Here is a 22966-nt window from a genome sequence, read left to right as displayed (position 1 = left end):
CATTTTAATTAAATGATCCACAAGTACTGTGTCCAGTTCTGGGCACCACAGTTTAAGAAGATTATTGATAAGCTGGAATGTGTGCAGAGAAGGGAGACCAAGATGATGAAGGGTATGGAAAAGTCTTATGAGGGAGTTGGGTATGTTTAGCCTGCAGAAGAGACAACTGAGAGGAGATACAATAGCCATCCTCAAATATCTAAAGAGGTGTCCTATGGAAGATGGCACAAGCTTGTTTTCTCCTGCTCTGGAGGGTAGGAACAGAACCAATGGCTTCAAGTTACAAGAAAGGAGATTCCAACTAAACAGAAAGAACTTTCTGATGGTAGAATTGGAGAGCCATGGGCACCATCTTGGGTGGATTCAAAGGAGATCGGGCAAAGGCATGGAGGTATTTGTCACAGGGTTGTTTTGTGAACGGAGGGGAGAGAACTACAAAGGTAGCCCCGAGAGTCTTGGAGGAAAAGTGGAACGTTCAACATAGTAATAAATACACAAATAAGACAAACCAGCTGCTAACCCATTGGCATTCCAGCCAGCTTCCTCGAAATAAGGTCCCATGAAAACGACAAAGGGGAACATGAGTGGGGAGAAGCACTGTATTTTGCTTTCAATCAAGGCAAGACCCTTCCTCTGCAAAAAGTCTTGTTAGAACACTGTGTCCCTTCCCCCGGCAAGCTGCTGAATACCCCTCAAATACCTTCTGGGATGGACACACACACAACACACCTTTGCAAAAGTGTGTGTAGGGGGAACCTATTCAGTCAGCTCTATATGCAAAGTCTCCCAACTAGGATTCAACCTGCACTTCATGCTCTACCACTTAACCAAAATCCCAGCCCTCAGGGTTTTCAATAAATTTCAGGTTTGAATAGGAACATTAGCAAGCTGCCTTGTACTGAATCAGACCATTGGATCCATCTAGCTCAGTACTTACACTGATCAGGAGTAAAAATCCAGGATTTCTACCAGGGAAGGATGGGTCTTTCTCCAGCCCTACCTGGAGATTCCGCTGAGCACTGAAACTGGGACCTTCTGCATTCAAAAGCAGACACCATACCCACTGAGCTGCTGACTTTCAAGCCAATAAAGATAGAAATACTGGAGCCCTCCACCACCACCCCTCAATCAAGTGGGATACCCCTGGGTAATTCCCTACCTGCCCATGCCCCTGCTTTCACCCAGCCCCACATTTACCTTGAGTTCCTCGGGGACAAGAGCATTTGTAGGTGTTGATGAGGTCAATGCAGGTCCCTCCGTTCTGGCAGGGATGGGAAAGGCACTCGTTGATCTCCTCTGAGCAGTTGATCCCGTGGTAGCCAGCAACGCACTACAAGGAAGGGCAGTTTCAATACTCCTGAGTTGAAATGAGTTCTAGTGGGGTGGGGAAAGGATTTTCTCCTTCCCACCTCTGAAGGCAGCGCCTCAAAAGGCAGCCCACAATGGAAAATGCCAAAACCAACTTGTAGTATATATTTAAAAAAATGCAACCAGATGAAAAATAGACAAACTGCACCTTCCTCAAATCACCCACACCACCAAAAGTGGCTTCCCCACTGGCTAGTGCCTGAGCTGCTGTAGTGTCACAGGAGCTGCAAGCATCCGAGCCGCTGGAGAGTCAGGTTCACAAGGACTGGCCAAGACTGAAGTGTGCAATCTTCCGAGGGAAGTGGAGAAATAAGTTGGGGGCTGAGACTGGGGTGGGAACTTTCTAGGGGGCAAGGCATGGTGTGCTGGGAATATTTCTGCAGCTCATGGTCAAGCGATTATCAAGCCTGCCTAGTCATAATAAAAAATACTTGCACTACTTGGCCTTTCATTAAGACAAGCCAAAAAGATGTTTAGGTGCAATTCCACTCCACTCTACAGTAGCATTAAGATTTCAGCTGGCTTTGAAGTCCGCAAGGGAAGCGCCCAAATGTTCTATCATGCAAGAGCTTTTGAGGCTGCATTACATTGACTGGGAAATGGAGGCTGACACAAGCAGGGGCGGAGGTACTGCCTTCTATCCAGCTAGATTGCCAAATCATAGGACTGTAGAGTTGGAAGGGACCCAAAGAATCATCTAGTCCAGCCCCATGCAGTGCAGGAATCCCAGCTAAAACATCCCTGACAAGTGGCCCTCCAACCTCTGCTTCTAAGCCTCCAATGAAGGACAACCCTCCATATTTTACCTAGCTTTTGCCAGGTGTGTTGGCAGGGGGTGAACCTGGGAACTTTTGTTGTCATAGGAGATGCTCTGCTACCAAGTTACGATGTCCCCCTTTCCCTGGAAACTGCGGCTTCTTTGCAGGGTGGCTGTAAACTACCCAGCAATCTAGAAATATCTATGATGGAGGGATGTCCTGTACTTTGTCCTGATGTTCCACCACATCTCAGGACATGTACCCAGCTCTGCTGGCGATGCACAAACCCAGGGAAAGGAGGGTTCACCCTGTGTTCACTGCCCCCACCCCCCACCCCATGCCACCTCCCTTCTGAGCACCAACTGTACCTCACACGAGTAGCCCCCTAGGTAGTCTGTGCAGGTGGCCCCATTCTGGCACGGGTTGGGGGAGCACTCATCCACCTGCTCCTCGCAGTAGCTGCCTGTGTAGCCGGCCTGGCACTGGCAAGAGTGGGTGTTGCCCCTGTCCACACAGAGCCCAGAGTTCCTGCACAGGTGCACCACCTCGACGCCTGCAAAGGTATGGGAAGGAGGTCAGGTACAAGTAACAGGTGTGTGTGTTGGAGAATGCCTCCTCGGTGGTGTCTACTCCCAGACCATGGAACACCCTCCCAAGAGAAGCTAGACCGGTTCCTTCCTTGTCACACTTCCACAGGTGAAGACTGTTTTTATTCCAGGAGGCTTTTAGGAAATAACTGTTTCTTTAAAGGAATGGGTGTTTATATATGGTGTTCATCATCATCTGTCATGTGCTTCTTATTGGGGTTTTCCCCCCCTGTTGGGAGTTTAATTTTAATTTAAGTTTGCTTTTAAACTATTTTTTTAAAGCTTTTTGTATTTTATCCATGTTGTTTAAATTTGTGTAAGCTGGTCCCTAAGAGCCGGAAGAAATCTGTTTATGTATGCAACTACAGCAGCTCGTATTTTGTTTGCCCCAAAATGGAAAACGGATGAGGTATCAGAAAGGGAGGAGTGGCACCTTAAGATGTTGAGGAGTATGTAGAGTTAGCAGGTCTGAGCAGCAGAATAAGAAATCAAGATGATAGAACGTATGAGGAGGATTGGAAAATATCTGTGTATTATTTGAGAAGTCAGTGTAAACAGGTAAATAGGTTAGAAGGATTAGAATAGTTTCAGCAAATGACAAGGGGCGGGGAAGATATGGAGTATTTAGAATATGTGGTGTTGATGAGAAACCGAAGAAACCATGGAAGGGGGGAAAGTCATGATTAATGTATTGTTTCTATCTGTGAATGTATAAATGTGGAATATGTAACAGAAAAGTTAAAAAAAAGTTTTTAAAAATTGTGTAAGCTGAGGGACAGCTTCCCTAGGGAAAAGGTGGGATATAAACAACAACAACTGCTACTACTACTTAGGCAGAAAGATGGGAAGGGGGAACCGGGGCTCCAACCCAGACTGAGAAAAGGTTGTAGCTGGGTGTGTTGAAAGCATTTCCAGGTGATCAGGAGGCAACAAGAAGTCACTGCTGACACAAGACCATCCTGAGCTCCTAATACTTCACCTACTCACGCACAGAACTGGTAAACACCGGGCTCACAAGAAAAATAGGGATGTTTAATCTCACTGTAAAACATGTGGTACAGTGACAATAAAGTATTTCTATTTCCATTTCTAAGGTCTGGCCTCTCTCTGGCCTTGTCAGGAAGGCCTTTCAAAGCTGCTGGATGCCATACTCCAGCCTAGCTCCTTTGACTGCCACCTGCAACAGGTAGCAAGGGGCCCTGGCGTCCCCCTCCCCTGGCAGTGGGTTTCTTTTTAAATTGATTTTTTATAACAAACAAGTTGCAGAAAAAAGAAATGAAAGAATATATATATATAGAGAGAGAGAGAGAGAGTTTTAAATCTGCTTTTAGTCTTTTTTAACTTTTTGAAAGCCTTAAATTGTTCTTAATTTTTCTTAGTAGTAATCGTATTGTTTTATCTTTTTTTGTGAACCACTTTGAAGTTGTTGTTTCTTACAATCGTGGTGTGTAAACTGTATGCAATACACAAGCAAACAAACAATACATGCTTCTGCAAAAGTTAATTGAGGTCTGCTTTTAACTACTCTATATATGGTTTTTATTGTACAGTTTTAATGCTTTATTGCTGTCTCTCTCTCTGTGTATATGTATATATATGTGTGTATGTGTGTGTATGACATAGCTGTAATATAAAAAATTATGAACCAATAAACACCTCATTGCAACAACTATCAAATACTAAACCACTTCAAAATGGAATGCCGAACACCAATCTATGCTTCTGGCTGGGGTCAGCCACCCCTCACCTGGTCCTGCCCTGGCAGACTCTGCTCCCAGGACAGACCAAAGAGGGAAGACAGAGGAGGGGGAACGGAGCAAGCAGGATGGGGCCTTCTTACCTTGCTGCCGTGCAGCCACCTCACAGGAGACATTGGGGACATCGCAGTAGAGTCCGGTCCAGCCACTGGTGCACTCGCAGCGGTACAGGTTGTCTGTCTGCCAGCACTTTCCGCCATTCTTGCAGGGTGAGGAGTCACACCAACGCACCAGGTTCTGGGGGCGAAGAATCAGAAGGTTTGCGGGTGCAACAGCACCAGGGCCAGGGTAGGGTGGTAGAGAGAGGGGGGCTTTGTGGGTTCAACCCTGCACAGCTGGTTGAAGGACACAGCCCTGAAGATGCCAGGGCAGAGGGGAGTCTACAGCCCTTCCAAGTGCCATGGGATTCCAACTCCTGGCAGCCAGCATAGCCATGGATGTTGATGAGAGGAGTTGTAGTGCAGCAACATGGTTTCCCATGGCTAAGCAATGTTTTGTTGTGTTAACCATGGTTTGGCTCAGCAAACCACAAATCATCTCACAGACAAGCAGGAAGGCCACAGTTTGTTTCACCGATGCTTGGTTCGTTTTCCCAGCTGCTCTTGCCATGTGACTTTGGGGTTGTCAAAGAACCAGAGTTAAGCAAGGCTGATGGGGAATGCACAGAATTCTCAAGCCAGCAGTGTACCTTGGCTTCACATCATGGTTTGTTGCCAGGTGAAATGAACCACTGTTAAGTCTGCCAGGTGGGGTTCAGACAGTCAAACAAACCATAGGCAAGCTAAACAAACCATGAGTTTGTGCTGTGTGCGAACCAGGGCTGCTGGCTCTCTGCTCTGACCTCAATACTTCAGCCATTTGCTCCTCACTCTGTGAGCCCACCCACCCCAAGCCCCCATGTGAAACAACAGAAGCAAATGAACAGGGAAAGGCAAGTCCCACTCAAGGTCAGGCTCTGCAGGCAGATACTGGTTCGGCATCCAGCGGGGTCTTGGCCCCCTTACCTGACAACTGAGGCCAGTGTAGCCCTGGGGGCAAGTGCACTTGTAGGTCCCGTAGCTATCCTGGCAGGTGCCACCATTCAGGCAGGGTTTGGAGTCACACTCGTTGATGTCATGCTCGCAGTAGATTCCCGTGAAGCCAGGTGGACAGACACAGGTGAAGGTGTTGATGCCGTCCACACATGTGCCCCCATTGAAGCAGGAGCTGAGGGGCAGAAGGAAACTGGCTGTGCCATCAAAGCTCTCCATTGGAAGCTGCCTTATAGCAAAAGCCAGAATGCTGGGTCCATCTAGTGCAGTACAGAGTACACTGACCACCACCAGCAATGGCTCTTCAGGGTTTCAAACAGGGAGTGTTACCCAGCCTGACAGAGTTGTCATTGGGGATTGAACCTAAGACTCTTTCCATGCAGTGTGTGTGCTCTACCACGGGGCCCTTTTGTGGCCTTTCCCCAAAATGTAAAATAGTATTCTAGATCTCTCATGATTTTGAATGAAGGGCTGAATTACATAGGAAGCTGCTTATACCTAGTCACACCATTGGGTTTACTTGGCTCAGTAGTGCCTACACTGACTGGCAGCAGCAGTAGCTGTCCAGGTTTTCAGACAAAGAGTTTTTAGGGGAGGGGTGAAAAAAAATGGCATTTTGGGTGCTTCTATGCTTAGTTGAGATTCCTGTATTGCAGGGGGCTGGACCAGATGACCCTCAGGGTGCCTTCAACTCTAGAGTTTTATGATTCTACAGCTGCAAAGTTAGTCCATAGCCAATGTCTGCTGAAATCTCAGAAGTTAGAGAGGGCAACAAAGCAAAGATCCAGTATGGTGTAGTGCTTAGAGTGTTGGACTCAGACCTGGGAGATCAGGGTTCAAATGCCCGCCCCACTTCGCCATGAAGCTCACTGGGTGATCTGGGGTCAGTCACTTTCTCTCAGCTCTAACCTATCTCACAAGGTTGTTGGGGAGGGTAAAATGGGCTGAAGGATTACCACGTACCCCAACTTTAGCTCCTTGGAGGAAAGGTGGGATATAAATGCAATAAGATAAATGAAAGTAAATTAATGTTAAGGAAGACCTGTGCCATGTTTGTCTTCCTGCAGGAGAACTTGCAAAGCTACACTTGTAGCAAATGCAAACTGGTTGGCTTGCTGGAAGAGAAGGTCCAACAACCTGAGGTCCAAATAGTCACACTTCGAGGTACAGGGCAAGATGCGGACTTTCGCGATAGAGCTGAGTGGACTGTGACAGAACAGCAACACAGGCGCCCCAAGGGAGGAGGAAGATTGCTCATGGCAAGAGACCAACCCCTGGAGGAACGTGACGCACACAAGTAGGACTGTCAGGAACCATGCTGTGTCATTAGAACTGCTCTCACCTAGGACACTGATTCTGGGGCAGAAGAATTAGGACAGCAGTTACGGAACTCAGAATACACCAAGGTAGCTGTGAAAGGTACTGTGCACATAATGATTCCTGTCACCCCCACAGGAGGAGGAATAGACAGGAGGAGATGGACTTGGGAGTTTTTTTTCCATTCTTGATCTAACCCTTTCAGATCCAAGGCTACTGATCATGGATGAGTATGCTGATAATCCATTTGCTACCTTCCAAGGAAATGATTTCGGGAGAAAAGGAATTGCAGTCTGGAGAAGGCAAGTTGAGAGGAGGAGGAGGAGGAAGTACTAGAACCATAAGGTTCCTGCCTTTGTAACCTATTCCAGTAATATCCAGATCAGCTCGAAGAACAGAGGGGGGAGGACTCAAGAACAGCAGCTGCAGACCTTAGAACACTCCAAGGCGACTTTGGAAAGCACAGTGTACAGAACGATTCCTGCCACTCCCCAGAGGAGGGAGAGACTGTTGGTGGTAGTAAGTGGTAAGAGGCAATAGTTTTCAAAGGAAACAGGATGTCCCAAGAGGTGTGCTGTCTTCCAGGTGCAAAGATTTGCAATGTGACAGAGAACTTGCCAAGTCTTATAAAGTCCACTGACCACAACTCCTTCCTTCTGATTCATGTGGGTACAAACAATTCTGCCACACTCAGCCTTCAACATATAGCAAGGGACTATGAGACTCTGAGCAGGAAGATGAAGAGCCTTGGAGCACAGGTTATCTTTTCATCACTTCTTCCTGTTGAAGATCATGGCCCAGGAGAAGAGGAAAATACTGGAAGTAAACCACTAGCTGTACAGGTAGTGTCATCAGGAAGGGTTTGGCTTCTTGGATCACCATCTCCGCTTCTTTGAGGAAGGACTTCTGGCAAGAGATGGATTGCACCTCACAGCGGATGGCAAAAATGTGTTTGGTAAGAGTCTAGCATACCTGATCAGGAGAGCTTTCAACTAGATTCTGAGCGGGAGGGCAAACAGCATTACAGGTGCAGAAGAACACCTAGTACTGGGGATAGTAGCTTCATTGGTGCACATGAAATTGAGGTGGTGCTTGCCCTGCTAAAGGGCAAAGTACTACAAGAAGGAAGCAGCTGGAGGGAATGATTCATGGTTCCAGTTGTCTCTACACAAATGCAGAGTATGAGAAACAAACAAGACGAATTGGAGCTTTTAATGCAGGATGGCAAATATGACCTGGGAAGCATTACTGAAACCTGGTGGAATGAGACTCATGACTGAAATGCAGGAATTGAGGGGCACAAACTGTTCAAAAGGAATAGACCAAACAGGAAGGGAGGAGGAGTGGCATTATATGTAAAGGATGTCCAAACTTGTGAATAAATCAATGACCTGCAGCATGGAAAAGCATATTGAGAGTATACAGGTATAAATTGTAGGAGAGAAACAACAGTGATCTTACTATGGGGGCTTTCTATAGACCACCGAGTCAGACTGAAGACTTGGATGGTGCCTTCCTAGAGCAGATTACTAAACATTCAAAAAGGAGAGATAAAGTAGTAATGGGAGACTTCAGGTACCCCATATCTGTTGGAGCTCAAACAATGCCAGGAATGTAAGGTCCAACAAATTCCTCCACTGCATCACTGACAATTTCATTTCCAAGAAGGTGGAAGAAGTAACAAGGGCATCATCTATCTTGGACCTGGTCCTCACCAACAGGGAGGAACTGATCAAAGAAGTGGAAGCATTTGGAAACTTGAGAGAAAGTAATAGTGTCCTCCTGGGTTTCATGACAGAGGTAAGGGAAAGCTGCGTATAGTGAGACATGCACTCTGGACTTAAGGGTGATTTCAAAAAGCTTAAGGAGATACTGGGTGAGATCCCATGGTCAGAAATACTCAAAGAGAAGGGAGTCCAAGATGGGTGGGAGTTTATTAAATGGAATACTCAAGGTCCAAATGCAGAAAATTCCAACAAGAAGGTAAGTTGGAAGTATCTAAAGAAACACTGGTGTGGCTGCATAAGGAGCTTACAGAGAGATTTAAGAAGGGCATGTATAAGAAATGGAAGAAAGAGGAAATCACAAAGGAAGAGTGCACGCAAGTAGCCAACAGTTGTAGGATGAATGTCAGGTACTGTACTTAGGCAGGAAGAACTAGCTGCACAAATAGAAGATAGGGAACACCTGGCTTACTAGTAGTACATGTGAAATGGATCTATGGGTCTTGGTGGACCACAAGCTGAACTTGAGTCAACAGTGTGATGCAGCAGCAAAAAAAGCTAATGCTATTCTAGGCTGCATCAACAGAAGTATAGTCTCCAGATCAAGGGAAGTAACAGCCCTGGAAGCCAACCAGGCAGTCAAAGAAAAAGGCATTGCCTTTTTTATTCTGCCTTGATCAGACAACATCTGGAATACTGTGTCCAGTTTTGGGTGCCACAATTTAAGAAGAATGTTGGCAAGCTGCAGCATGTGCAGAGGAGGGCAACCAAGATGATAAAGCCTCTGCAATCAAAGCCTAATGAGGAACAGTTGAAGTAGCTGTATATGTTTAGCCTGGGGGGGGGGGAGGAGATTGAGAGGAGATATGATAGCCATCTTCAAATATATAAATGGATGTCACATGGAAGATGGAGCAAGCTTGTTTTCTCCTGCTCTGGAGGGCAAGATTTGAACCAATGGCTTCAAGCTACAAGAAAGGAGATTAAGGAAGAACTTAACAGTAAGAGCTGTTTGACATTGGAACGGACTATCTTGGGAGGTTGTGGATTCTCTTTCATTAAGAGGTTTTTAAGCAGAGGGTGGATTGCCATCTGTTATGGATGTTTTAGTTGAGATTCCTACAAAGCAGGGGGTTGGACTAGATGACCCATGGGGTCCCTTCCGACTTTATGATTCTAAGGCCATTTGATTAGGGTCCAGAGCCCTCTTGCCTATCACCAGAATAGACTTGTGCAAAATAAAAATTTGCAAGTGATTGGTGTGATTTACACCAACATTGCGGTGTGCAGAATGTTGGTTCTCATGGGATGAACCATCCCCACTCACACACAGGAGCATGACTATAGCCAAGCACATTGTTTAAAAAAATGACTTCCAACGTTATTTCTGGCTCCTGGATTACCTTTCTGTGCAGTCGGGGGTGTTATGCTCGCAGTGGATCCCGCTAAAGCCAGAAGGGCAAGTACAGGTGTAGCTGTTGACACAGTCCGTGCAGTTGGCGCCATTCTTGCAAGGGTTGCTGGCACACTCGTCAATGTCCTCCTCACACTTGGGGCCCCGGAAGCCAGCGAGGCAGTCACAGAAAAAGGCATTGATGCCATCGGAGCAGGACCCGCCGTTGTGGCAAGGATCTAGAGGTAGTGGGGAAAGGGGCAGCGATGGACTCTCATTCCATGGGGCCGATTTTTTTTAATTTTATTTTTTGAGGCTGCCTTGGCCTCTGCAAAATTTCCCACATTCTTTCCTAAACCTTCTGTGTGAACTGAACGCACAACAATTCACCCCAGCCTTTGATAACTCAGCGCCCTGTTATTTGTTTATCTAGTTAATAATAAACAAAATAAAGCAAAGATAAAGAGCTTACAGAAACACCATTGCAGATGGTTGCAAACAGTACACAGCTGAACATTATCACTGAACAGTGTTCCAAAACATTACAAGAAATGCCCATTTTCCCACGAAACCTGTTTTTCTCGTTTATATGTATCCTTTTGTAGCAAGTTAGCATAATCATAGTTACTGCGGAACAAATGTTCTCAGTTCTTTCAGACATAGCAGGAGATAGGCTTCTCCACCCCAACCCCAATTTTAAGCTATTACAATCTTAGCAGCAGTTTAAAGGTTAAACCCTATTTCTTGATCATTTTCCAGAAGAACATCTTTTACATTAACCAAGCTGAAATATTTTATGTTCGAAGGGTATATGATACCCTAACATAGCATATATCTTATTAGCCTGAATGAGTTTCCAGAATATTTATATTTGAGAACAATCCCAGTATGTCAATGAATTTTCACAAGACCTCCCTTTCCTTATGTTAAGAACACCAGAAGAGCACGCAGGATCTGGCTAAATGGCCCATCAAGTCCAGCATCCTGTTCTTTTCTGTTCCAATCAATCCTTCCCAGGGAGCTCTGGGAAATTGTAACTCTGGAAAGGAATAGAGGGGTCCTCTTAACAACTCTCAGCACTCCTTAATAAACTACAGCTCCCTGGATTCTTTGGGGGAAATCTTGACTGTTTAAAGTGATGTGCAGAAGTGCTTTCAATATATAGTGCAGATGGGGTCCAGGTCTCCTAGGGCAACCCACTCCCCAGCCTCCTTGAGGCTCTTACTAGGCTGGCAGTCATCAACGTCCGTCTCGCAGGTGCTGCCTGTGAACCCAGGTTTGCAGACACACCAGTAGCTACCATTCGTATTCTGACATGCGGCACCATTCCGGCAAGGGCTCTTCACGCATTCATTGATGTCGATCTCACAGGTTTGCCCTGAGAAGGCAATTTGAACAGATATTTATTTTTACATATTTCATAAAATTTATAGAGTTTGATTGCTTAAAAAAAAAATCTCAAACGAGGTTTACGAAGATTAAACAATAAAATTGCCACTAAGAAAATTAGCAATATTTTAAGACATACAAAAATTGAAAACAGCAACAGACTAAAAACAGATTAAAACTTGCACCGATTTCCTGAACATCTGGACAGGCTGGCCTAAACAAAATGGTTTTGGCAGGAAGCAAAAGAAGTGAAAGTGCCTGCCTGACGTCAATAAGCAAGGAGTTCCAAAGTGTAGGTGCTGCCATAGTGAAAGGTGGGAGCTCATACAAATTTGGAAAGGGTATTATGTGGCAACAGTAACAGTGCCAGTTCTGTTGAACGAAGCACCATAAACTAAGAAAGAAATCTTCATCACTCATCACAATATAGGTGCCTTTCTGAGATACTGAATGAAGCTTAAGATTAATAGCGTACAAATTAAATAAACAAAACGATCAAGGGGATGGAGCGACTCCTCTATTAAGAAAGCTTGCAGCATTTGGGGGCTTTTTAGTTTGCAAAAAAAGGTGGGGAAGAGGTGACAAGACAGAAGTTTATCAAATGAAGAAAGTGGGCAGAGAAAAGCTTTTCTCCCTTTCTCAGGACACTAGAACACATGGACATCCAATGAAGCTTGAGTGTTTGAAGATTCAGGATGGATAAAAGAAAGCCCTTCTTCACACAGTGTATAGTTTAATGGTGGCAATAATGGCCACCAACCTAAGATGGCTTTAAAAGAGGATTGGACAAATTCATGGAGAAGGCCATCAATGGCTGCTAGCCACAATGGTTGTGCTCTTCCTCCATAGTTGGAGGCAGCAATGCTACTGAATATCAGTTGCTGGAAATTGCAAGTGGGAAGAGTTCCTGCTGTTGCACTCATGTCCTGCTTGTGGGCTTCCCATTGGACCATCAGGTCGGCCCCTGTGGCAACAGGAAGCTGGACTAATGGCCTGACCAAACAGGCTCTTTTTATGTTCTTAATATCTGCCTGGCGCAGACATAGCACAGGCTCCCCAGTGCTAACCATGGTTTGTGGTGTAATGGTAAACCACGGTTGAAAAAAATCAGCAGAAGAAACAGGTGCTGGAAAGGGGAGAGAGGAAGTGTACCCCCTTAAGACAGACTTTCAGGCTGAGTTTCCTGCCTGTCCTGGGGCTGTCTAGGGATTCCAAATGAAGGCCTGTCATTTTGGGATCAGCTCACTGACAACATGCAAAACAATTGAGACTAGCACCAAATATAATCATTGATGTCCTTGGAGAAGAGAAGAGAAGAGAGAAGAGGCTCGTTGTAAATGAGCCCAGAAAGGCAACAGGAGCAAGAAAGGAGGGATAGAGAGCAAAGGGAGAAGATAAACAGCTAACCACAGAGCAAGGGGCTGCAGGAAGGCAGGTGCATCCTAGGCGAACCAAGACCTATTTAGCGGTTGTCGCTTCAGGCAATAAATCAAGTAATCTGCCACTAGAGAGACAGAGGCAGGGAGAAAAAGAGTGAGGGAGGTGGGTTTTTTAGGGGGTGGGGTTTATCTGGGGCCTGTTCAGGGTATCTTTATTATTTAGAGCCGAGATACAACACTCTCTTTTTCTCAATCTCAGTGTTGATGGAATTGGGTGGGGGAGGAGAGGGAAATTAACAATATCTGAGACCTGGGAGACTCTCAAAAAGTTATTTCACCACCTGCACACAGCAGAACATACTTTGCATTGGTCCAAGTTTAAAAAATAAAATAAACAACAAAACCAACAATATACTGTATGGTTGCATCTAATAGTGGTCTTACTCAAGAGTATATCCCCTAAAGTTAATGAAAACAGATGTTATTTTAATCTCATTTATTTATTACATATATGTCCCACCTTTTCCTCCCAAGGAGCTCAAGGTGGTGTACATGGTTTTCCTCCTACCCAGTTTCATCCTCAGAACAACCCTGTGAGGTAGGCTAGGCTAAAAGGCAGTGACAGGCCCCAGACCATGACTAACTTAGGTCCACTGATTTCAGCACATCTACTCTGAGGACTTACTTGGATACAACCAATAGTTTATAAGAAATAGAAGGCTCAGTCTATTAAGTCTGAATGTTCTGGCTGCTGTATCCTGCCAGAGACCAGCCTCCTGTTATCACAGTGGCAAACCATATGTCCATCATGAAAAATCCACCAGCAGGATTCGAGCACAACAGCAACCCCACTACCTCTGGTTTCCAGCTTCTGGTGTCCAGAAGCATTGCTGCCTCCAACCACTGAGGCAGAGCATAGCCATTGCGGCTAGCAGCCTTTGATTGTCTTCTCCTCCATTGATTTGTCTAATCCACATTTAAAGCCATTCACAAGTGATCTGCCGGATTGGGCCAAAAGGGGCCTGTCTAGCTCAGCATCCTGTCCTCACAACTGCTAACCAAATGCCCCAATGAGAAGCCCGCAAGCAGCGCCTGAGCGCCACAGCAGCAACTCTCCCCACTCGTGATTCCCAGCAACTTCAGAGGCATTTACTTCCTCCTACAGTGGAGGCAGTTACATAGCCATTGTGACTGGCAGTCATTGGCATCCTCCTCCTCCTCCTCCATGAATTCACCGAACCCCTTTCTAAAGCTGTCCGAACTGGAGGTCACCCCTGTATTCTGTTGCAGTGAATGAAGCAGTCACCACCACCACCGCATAAGTGCATGCGGGCACCTCTGGAGACCATGGAATGGGAACCAAGCACTCACCTTGCCAGCCTGGAGGGCATGCGCAAGAGAAGCTCTCAAAATCTTCAGATTCTCTGCACTTGCCACCGTTCTTGCAGGGACCGTCTGCACATGGAGCCAGGACATCCCGACAGGTCGGCCCTGGAGTATAAATACATCAAAGTTGAGGGGAGTCCACACATTTGGTTAGCCATAGCAGGTTAACAGGCAGGGTATCTGCTTTGCATGCAGGAGGTCCCAGTTTCATTTCCTGCCAGCGTCGCCAGGTAGGCTGGGAATGTTCCCCACCTGAAACCCTGTAGTATCACTGCTGCCAGTCAAATGGACAAACCTGAGCTAGACAGACCAACAACTCAGCATAAGGCACCTTCCTATGTCCCTACTTGTGCTGGGGGGGGGGGGCTGCTGCCAGCCAATGTAGACAGTCCTGAGCTAGACAGACCAATGGTCTTTGCTCAGCAGAAGGAAGCCCCTTACATTCTCTTGGTCCGGTACTCGCCCTGAAAATGTTGCGGACATGCTGTTTTTCTCATGGTGCCCAATAAGACTTGGGCTGATCTTTATGTGCATGGAGAAGCAACATGCTGTGCAAAATAACACACATTCCTACAAACTTTTCTGTGCCCTTTGGCCTGTGGGTCTTCAGGGTCTTGCTGGAAACCTTGAGAGATTTTCCAAGAAATTTTCTTCCCGGGGAAGAAACCTATTTCTTATCCCTTGTGAAGGGGTGTTTTGGAAAGGTACGTTCCCAAATTTCACATGCTTCTGCATGCTGTCAGGGCAACCCCAATAAGGGAACACTATTTGTGTGGGGTGTGCGAGTTCAGCTTAACTCATGTTTTCTCTCCTGCCCACCTCTGTCCCATTGTCTTCCTGTTTACGAAGCCAATATTCCCCACATTTTACGTTATCTCCCTTGTCAGGCCCTTACCATCCAAGGACCCTTTTGCTGTTTTCCAGAAGGGGGCCTTTGACTACCCCATTTTTCTCTGGATTGTTTCCACAGCAACCGGCCAAGGCAGGAAAGGAGTCATGGCTTCCTCTAATTGTGTGCAGGATGCTGCTGTTTTGTGAAGCAGGAAACGGGGCAGAGAGGACTCAACTCAGCAGAAAATCCCTGCCCTTACAAAGCTGATGGACCTCCCTATGCAGGTGATGCGAGAGAGGCCTCCATCATTCCAAAAGAAAGCATCCAGGGGCATGAGCGAAAAGTCTTTTTGCAGTAATTTTTTTTTTTTTAAGTGGAAAGTGGTTCACATAGGCTTTCCCACAGAACAAGGTGCTGCAAAATGTGAGTGTAGGAAAGGAGCCCCTCCTCTTCCAGCAATCCAAAGATGACCTCCCCCCTCCCAACTCAGGAGCATGTGAAAATGATAAGCCGGAGGAAGAATCCTATGTTTAGAAAACTCCTCCAGCTGGTTTTGTTTTCAGGGCAGAAAACAGGAGCAAACAGCCCTTCAGACAACCTTGACATAGGTGCTTCTGCTGGATTTGCACAAAAGCTAAGGTCACACCTGCCCCCATGTTTAAAGCAGCACCATGCCACTTTAAACAGTTATGACACCCCCCCCCCCTAAAAAAAAAAGCATTCTGGGAACTGTAGCTTTGTGTGCAGTAAATTACAAGGTTCTTGGCGGGAGGACACACCTGTAAGATACATTTAAAGCAGTACCATGCCACTTTTAACAGTCATGGCTTCCCACAAAGAATCCTGGAAACAGCAGCATGCTAAGGGGTCTGAGAGACCTCTAGTTGCTCCCCCCCCCGAGCTACAATTCCCAGAGTGGTTTAATAATCAATCTCTCTTCCCAGAAAACTATGGGAAGCTTTCTATGCTTCTCATTAAACCAGCCCTTTATTCAGAACCATAAGGACCAGGACCTTATTTTATATTTAAGTGGGAAAGCAATATCTCAGCAGCATGCAATGGATGCTTTGCATACAGAAGGCCCAAGGTTCACCATCTCCAGACAGGGCTAAGACTCTCTGCCTGGAGAGGTGCTGCTGCTAGTCAGTGTAGAGCAAGATGGACCAATGGGCCCGACACAGCAGAAAGCAGCTTCCTGTGCTCCCATGGCTACAGGTTTTTGATCCAGGGTTTGTTCACTTACCGGTGTAGGGTGGAAGACAGTTGCACTGGTAACGGGCCACGTCATCAATACAGGTCCCTTGGTTCAGGCATGGGTTAGAGGCGCATTCGTTGATGTTGGTCTGGCAGTTGGGACCTAGGAAGATCGAGAGGCCCACATGCATGGTCAACCTGCCAAAGCTTGCCTCCTCTCTCCATGACTCCTGGGTTGGGATCCTTCCCAAGCCAGCCTCCCTAAAGCCTTTAACTGGTTGCCAGTCCATTTTCAGGCCCAATTCAAGGTGCTCACATTAGTATTTGAAGCCCCAAACAACTTAAGTCCCAAATACCCGAGAGGCAGCCTCCTTCCCTTCAGACCCTCCTTGGGTCTTGGGTTGGCAAAGGGAGCCCTCTTGGTAGTTCCCACTGCCATATAAGTTAATGAGGGTGGTGTCTGGGAGAGAGCCTTCTCTGTGGCAGCCCCTATGCTGTGAGACTTCCCCTCAACGCAGGTGTGCCTGGCACCTTCACCGTACAGCTTTTATTTATGAAAGTATTTTTTTTATGCCGCTGTATCTAAAAATAGATTACAGTGGTTTTAAACAGCATAAAAACATAAACCCAAATAATAAAATCATAAAAAGTTTGAAACTAGTTAAAAATAAAAAATAAATTAAAGCAAACATCCATAGCCCAATGTGGGGATGTACTCTTAATTGTCTGCATAGGTCTGGAGGAATAGAAAGGTTTTCAGCAGGCATGCTGATGACAGATCTTCCACACTCTGGTCTTTGACACACCTGAGAGGCATATGTTTAGGATCCTCCCTATTCTTATGACCTGCAATTTTATTCATTTATTTATTTATTTGATTGACTGATATACCGGCCTTCATCATAAGATCTCAGGGTGGTTCAATGAATAAAATGCAAGATAAAAACAATAAGTAAAACAAAACAGCAAAACAATACCCATCCCCCGTCCCACAGAAACATTTAAAAGGCTGTAGAATATTAATCAGCCAAAAGCCTGGTTGAAGAGCAGCATTTTCACCTGGCACCTTAAAGATATATGATGATGGTGCCAGCAAAACCTCCCAGGGGTGAGGATTCCACAAATGGGGAGCCATGACGGAGAAGGCCCATTCTTGTGCTGACACCCTCTGGACCTCACATGGAGGCAGCACACGGCGAAGGGGCTCGATGAACAAAGAGTCTGGGGTGGATTATAAGGGGAGAAGCGGTCCTTGAGGTATTGTGGCGCCAAGCCATTTAAGGCAATTTGTTTAAACTGCTTTTAATGTTGTATTTTAAATTGTTGTGACCCAACTTGGGATCTTAGAGGTGAAGGCCCTAGTCCTTCTCAGACCCATTGAAATTAATAACCATGACTAACTCAGGCTCATTCATTTCAGTGGGTTTACTCTAGAGCAGGACTAGCACTGGCTACAAACTTCGGAGCACCTGGAAGTGGTCAACCTGTGGCCCCCAGCCTCATTTTATACAGCCTCCGACGCCCCCTGAAGAAACCCCATCCTTCCTTTTAATCGAAGTTCCCCTTCCCTCTGGTTTGTTTTCTCTTATTTTTCCTGGTTTTTAATACAGTTTCGATAGTTTCTCTCAAAAAAGAACAAGAACAGTGACCAGGAAGCTCCACCCAGCTATACACTCCACTGACTGGAGTGTAGAATGACACTACCTGTTACACCATTGGCTAGTCACACTTCATGGTGTGCTCAAGGTAGGGCAAGCACTCCCTGTCCGCTCTCCCCAGACCTCTTACCGCTGAAGCCCTCCTGGCAGGTACAGATGTAGCCGCTGGTCATATCTTTACAGGTGCCACCATTCATACAAGGGTTGGATTCACACTCGTTGTTGTTGATGTCGCAGTTTGTCCCACTCCAGCCTGGGTCACAATCACACCTGTAGCTGTCGTTAAGAAGCAGAACGCGCATGAGCCCCACCCTGAGCATGTGCATGGAGCATGTGCATGGAGCATGTGCATGGACCAACATGGAGGCTTCCAGATATTTTGGATGACACAACTCCTGCTTCTGATGGGTGAATTGTGGTCCAAAGAATCTGGCGGGCACCAAGTTGGCAATTGAAAGGGCTGGTGCAGACTGTGTGCCCACAGCAGCCACCCCCCAACCGAGACCCATCTTGTAATCCATCTTGTAATCTTTGGTTCCAAATGTCTGCTGCTCAAAGCGGCTGCCATCCTGCCACCCCTGGGTGCCCTGTTCCTTTCTGACATTGTGCATGTATACAGTTCTAGGAACCTCAGAAGGGTCCTGCAACAGCTGGATCAGGCCCAAGGAGGCCACATCTGGTCCAGCATCATCTTCTCACAGAAGCCCACAAAAGGAGGATCTGAATGTATTAGCCACCTCCCAGCTTGTGATTCTTAGCAACTGACATCAAACTGACTAACAAAGACAGGAAGCTGCCAAACTCTTGGCCCATCTACCTTAGCATTCTCTACACTGGCTGGCAGTGGCTCCCCAGAGTTTCAGGCAGTGGACAGTCCCAGCCCTATTGGACTTTCTGCCTGGGAAACATCTGCTGTTCTACTAAGCTGGGACACTTTCCGAAACCTCTCTGGACTCTCTTTTCCTTGGTGTATGGCGGCTGCCATAGGAACATAAGAAGAGCCTATTTGGTCAGGCCAATGGCCCATCTAGTCCAGCCATCTTGTTCCCACACTTGGCCAACCAGATGCCACTATTTGGTAACCCACAAGCAGGACTTGAGTGCAACAGCCCCACTTGTGATTTCTAGAAATTGGCATTTGGGTCAACTTTCCTCTGACCCCATAGATTCCATGCAGTCACAGGAAGACCATGTCTCTTACGGATGCTTGATAATGCAAACCAATAATGATTCAGAGCAGGTTCAAAGGACATTAGAAGAACCTGATGGATCAGGCCAGTGGACCATCTAGCCCAGCATCCTGTTCTCATGGTGGCCAACCAGATGCTTCAATAGGACTTGAGCACAAGAACACTCTCCAGTTGTTGTTCCCCATCAACGGTTATTCAGAGGTAGACCGTCCCTAGACAGAGCAATGGTTCCCAAAATTCTGTTTGGCCACCGTGCCCTTGGCTCCATCAACTTATCCCCATGGCCCCCTAACCCATAAAAAGCATTATTCAGAAGAGTGGTTTTCACAACTCACTAAGGGAAGTAACAGCACAATAAAATTCAAAACAGTAACGATTAATTGCACATTTATTCAAAATCCAATTAAAACTATTGAGTTTAATTAATTCAACAAAATTGATGGAACTTGATGCAGGGATGCCAGCTTTTCAACATCTGATAGTCATTTAGCAAGAGTCTTAGTAACTCCTTCACTGTGCAGCAAATTCTTGATGCGATGCATGGGCTTCATGCAGTGATACCAGTTGCCCAATGTCTGGTTTCAAGTCACTTAGCAGGAGTATTAAATCACCACGTTTAAGAATCTGATTTCTTTGCTTGGATGACCACACTAAAAGCATGTTGGAATTGCAACAAGGAGCTTCTAAACCACTGTCTATCATTATGTGCAGGATAGCGATCAGAAATTTCCTTCTGTAACCAAAACGCTTGGTACAATTTCTTAGATTTCGCCTTCTGCTCAGTGACATTTTGTAGCTTCCATGATGTATTCCTTTATATTTTTGGTTTTTAATGTTGTAGATACATTTCTCTTTCTCTTTTTAAAAATTGTCTTACTGTGTTATATAGAAACTGCTTAAATGGGGTTTTTTCATATAAAGCAATAGATAATTATTGATGATGATCCTGTTGTCATGGTGCCCAACCAAGTGACTATATGAACCTAGGAGATGCCTGTCTGGGAAGTGATCCCAGAACCTCTCACCTTGCTCTACTCTCAGCTTGGCAAGGGCTGCATCTGACCATGTGAGACAGCAGAGGGAACTCTTCCATGCCAGGCAGAAAGCCCCAGAGCCACCTCCCCAGAAGCTTACCCATTCAGGCCATCATTGCATTTCCCGTGAATGCAGGGGTTGCTGTTGCACTCATTGACTTCCGAGAGGCACATGGGATCATGGTAGCCCTCCGGGCAGACGCAAACGAAGCCGTTGATGCCATCCCTGCAGGTGCCTCCGTTGTGGCAAGGGTTACTGGCACATTCATCAATGTTGATGTTGCACATCCTCCCTGTGAGGTTTGGGTAAGAGAAAGAGGTCAGAGGCTGGCCCAGTGTCACAACCCAGAACCAATCACCATAGCCATAAAGAAAACCCAATACAGTACAAGAATGGCTTCTCTGCATTGCACTGTAACGCAACCATTGTTGGTTTAGGTCCCTTTCAACTCCACAATTCTATGGTTCTATGATCCCATGCTGCTCCTATCCATTCCCCCGTCCTCACCTGCATATCCAGGCTCACAGGTGCACTCGTAGCTATTGATTTTGTCAATGCATTTGCCATAGTCACATGGATTGCTGGCGCAGTCATCCAGGTTGACCTCGCAATTGGGCCCTTAAGAATAAGAATAAGAATTTATTTATATGACATCCATCTGACTGGGTTGGCCCAGCCACTCTGGATGGCTTCCAACAGATTAAAACAGCAAACACAGTAAAACATTAAAAACTTCCCTATACAGGGCTTCCTTCATATGTCTTCTAAAAGTCAGGTATTTATCTCCTTGACATCCGCTGGGAGGGCGTTCCATTGGGTGGGCATGGCTGCTGAGAAGGCCTTCTGCCTGATTCCCTTAACCACACAATGAGATCCTTGGAGCTGGATCTCAAGTGTCCTGGCTGAACGATGGGGAACCCAAGCTGGATACAACAGCAACAAGTGGCTGATTGAGCCTCTCACCTGAGGAAGGCTGCAGCATTTGAGACTTTTCAGTTTAAAGAAAAGGCAAGAGGGGGCATGGTAGAAATTTGCAAAATTACACATGGCATGGAGAAAGTGAATAGAGAAAAGCTTTTCTCCCTCTCTCGTTATGCTGGAACTCTGTGGGCATCCAATGGAGCTGAATGATGGAAGATTTGGAACAGATAAAAGAAAGGACTTTTTCCATCATCAGTGGAACTCGCTCCCAATGAAGGCAGTGATGCCCATCAACTTGCACAGCTTTAAAAGAGGATTACAGTAGTTAAATTCATGGAGGAGGAGAGGGCTATTGATGGTCACTAGCCATAAAGACTGTTCTGCCTCCACAGTTGGGAGGCAGCAATGCTTTTGAATACCAGTTGCTGGAAACCACTGGTGGGGGGGGGGCTCTTGTCCTCCTTGCTAGTCACTTTAAGAACAGGACACTGGACTAGATGAGCACCCTTTGGCCTGATCCTGCAGGCTCTTCTTATGCTCTTATTTCCTGCTTGTGAGATTCTCACTGGGACATCCCCAAGTAGGCATGAGGTGCAGCCGTGCTGCCGGATCAATTCCTTGCAAGTACAGAATGGAGATGATGTGGCCCTTGTAAAAATGGGAGCGATTCCCATATAGCTAATCTATGTGCTGAGTGCAGAAGTACTTTCCTTTGTCTGTCCTGAGCCTTCGCCTTCCCTGAGCATCTCTTGGGATTTTATTTTATTTTTTTACAAAAAGGCTGCTGCAGTGAACACCCCCTAGGAGCTCTTACCTGTCGTCCCTTTGAGGCAGAGGCAATTGTAAGCATTGTTCCGATCCTGGCAGGTGCCCCCATTCTTGCAAGGCTGGCTCTGGCACTCGTTGATGTTCATGTCACAGAGACGCCCCATGTAGCCTGGCTGGCAGAGGCAGGTGAAGGTGGCAATACCATCTTGGCAGGTCCCATAGTGGCAAGGGTCTGGGTCACACTCGTTAATGTCAGTCTCACAATGGGGACCAGAAAAGCCTGAGGAGGAGGCAACACCAAGCAGGTCATGACAATCAGTCCGTCAGTCAATCAATCAATAAATTGGGAGTTAGTCACCCCAACACAGATCTTTCTCTGTTTTGTTTTATAATGGGTTCTCCCCCAAATATGTTATTGTTTTCACTTATTTATAGCAACAATGAATACTAAAGCATGCCACCTTCATCCTGCAGAAGCACAAAATGTCCATTTAATTACAATTAACTTCAAAGATTTCAGTTTTTAAACAAATGTACCATTCCACAAGTTGTCAGGTGTCCTCAGAGGCCTATAACCATGTTCTATTGATGTTGCATATATATCGCAGAACTACACCAGGTTGATTGAACAGTAGTGGCTTGATTGTTAGTTTGACTCTCTTGGACATGTTGTCCATTTGTGCATTAAAATTAAACCCCAGAGTTGTGAGGTCCAGATATGAAACACGTTTGCACTTAAGAGTCTACCTTTCTGCTGGTTTTAATGTGTGTGCTATTTCCTTATAAGTTGCTTTGAGTTATTTTTTGTTAAAAAAACCAAAAACCTGTAAGCTTAATAAACAACAAATACCAACACAGGGCAACCCATAGGCAACTTGCAATTAAGTTTTAAAACTTTTCAAAACTTTTTAAAAAAAACTTTTCAAATTCCATCAACTGGGCAGGGGGCAGGGAGAGGAAAGTCTTAACTAGACATTGAAAAGATGTCAATGTCTGCAGCAGGTGGGTTTCGCTTGAGAAAGCATTCCAGAGGTTGGTGGGGCACAGCCAAAAAGACTCTTGTGGCCACCTTCTGAGCCTCCTCTCTCTAAGAGGGAGCCTGATCACAGAACACCAGTATGACCAGTCCTTACAGGACACATAGGTGGCTCTTCTCATTGCTGTGACCTTGAAGCTGGTTTGGAATCAGCGACTGGTGCAGGAAGTGGAGGCCAGTCAAACTACAGAACTCACCCCTGCAGGAGGCAGTGACAGCCACCAAACTAGATGGTTTTAAAAG

General features: G+C 46.1%; 1 protein-coding gene across 2 annotated transcripts in view; it reads right to left on the bottom strand.

The window, feature by feature from the left end:
- The window catches only part of NOTCH1 (notch receptor 1), a 90873-nt gene that overhangs the window by 14727 nt on the left and 53180 nt on the right, over window positions 1-22966 (bottom strand). The window contains exons 11-22 of one of the 2 annotated variants that reach the window (XM_033137701.1): window positions 21734-21967; window positions 20506-20616; window positions 20098-20290; window positions 17904-18049; window positions 16165-16278; window positions 14075-14194; window positions 11161-11313; window positions 9946-10174; window positions 5475-5676; window positions 4554-4707; window positions 2495-2679; window positions 1198-1330 (exon numbers count right to left, since the gene is read on the bottom strand). In XM_033137701.1, coding sequence (XP_032993592.1) covers window positions 1198-1330; window positions 2495-2679; window positions 4554-4707; window positions 5475-5676; window positions 9946-10174; window positions 11161-11313; window positions 14075-14194; window positions 16165-16278; window positions 17904-18049; window positions 20098-20290; window positions 20506-20616; window positions 21734-21967 — 1974 coding nt within the window. The remainder of the gene's footprint in view (window positions 1-1197; window positions 1331-2494; window positions 2680-4553; window positions 4708-5474; window positions 5677-9945; window positions 10175-11160; window positions 11314-14074; window positions 14195-16164; window positions 16279-17903; window positions 18050-20097; window positions 20291-20505; window positions 20617-21733; window positions 21968-22966) is intronic. The other variant, XM_033137702.1, reaches the window with a different exon arrangement.

Source organism: Lacerta agilis, chromosome Z (assembly GCF_009819535.1).
Source record: "Lacerta agilis isolate rLacAgi1 chromosome Z, rLacAgi1.pri, whole genome shotgun sequence".
Classification (NCBI taxonomy): Eukaryota; Metazoa; Chordata; class Lepidosauria; order Squamata; family Lacertidae; genus Lacerta; species Lacerta agilis.
The sequence above is the reverse complement of the archived record's forward strand: the minus strand, read 5'-3'. Positions and strand labels throughout refer to the sequence as shown.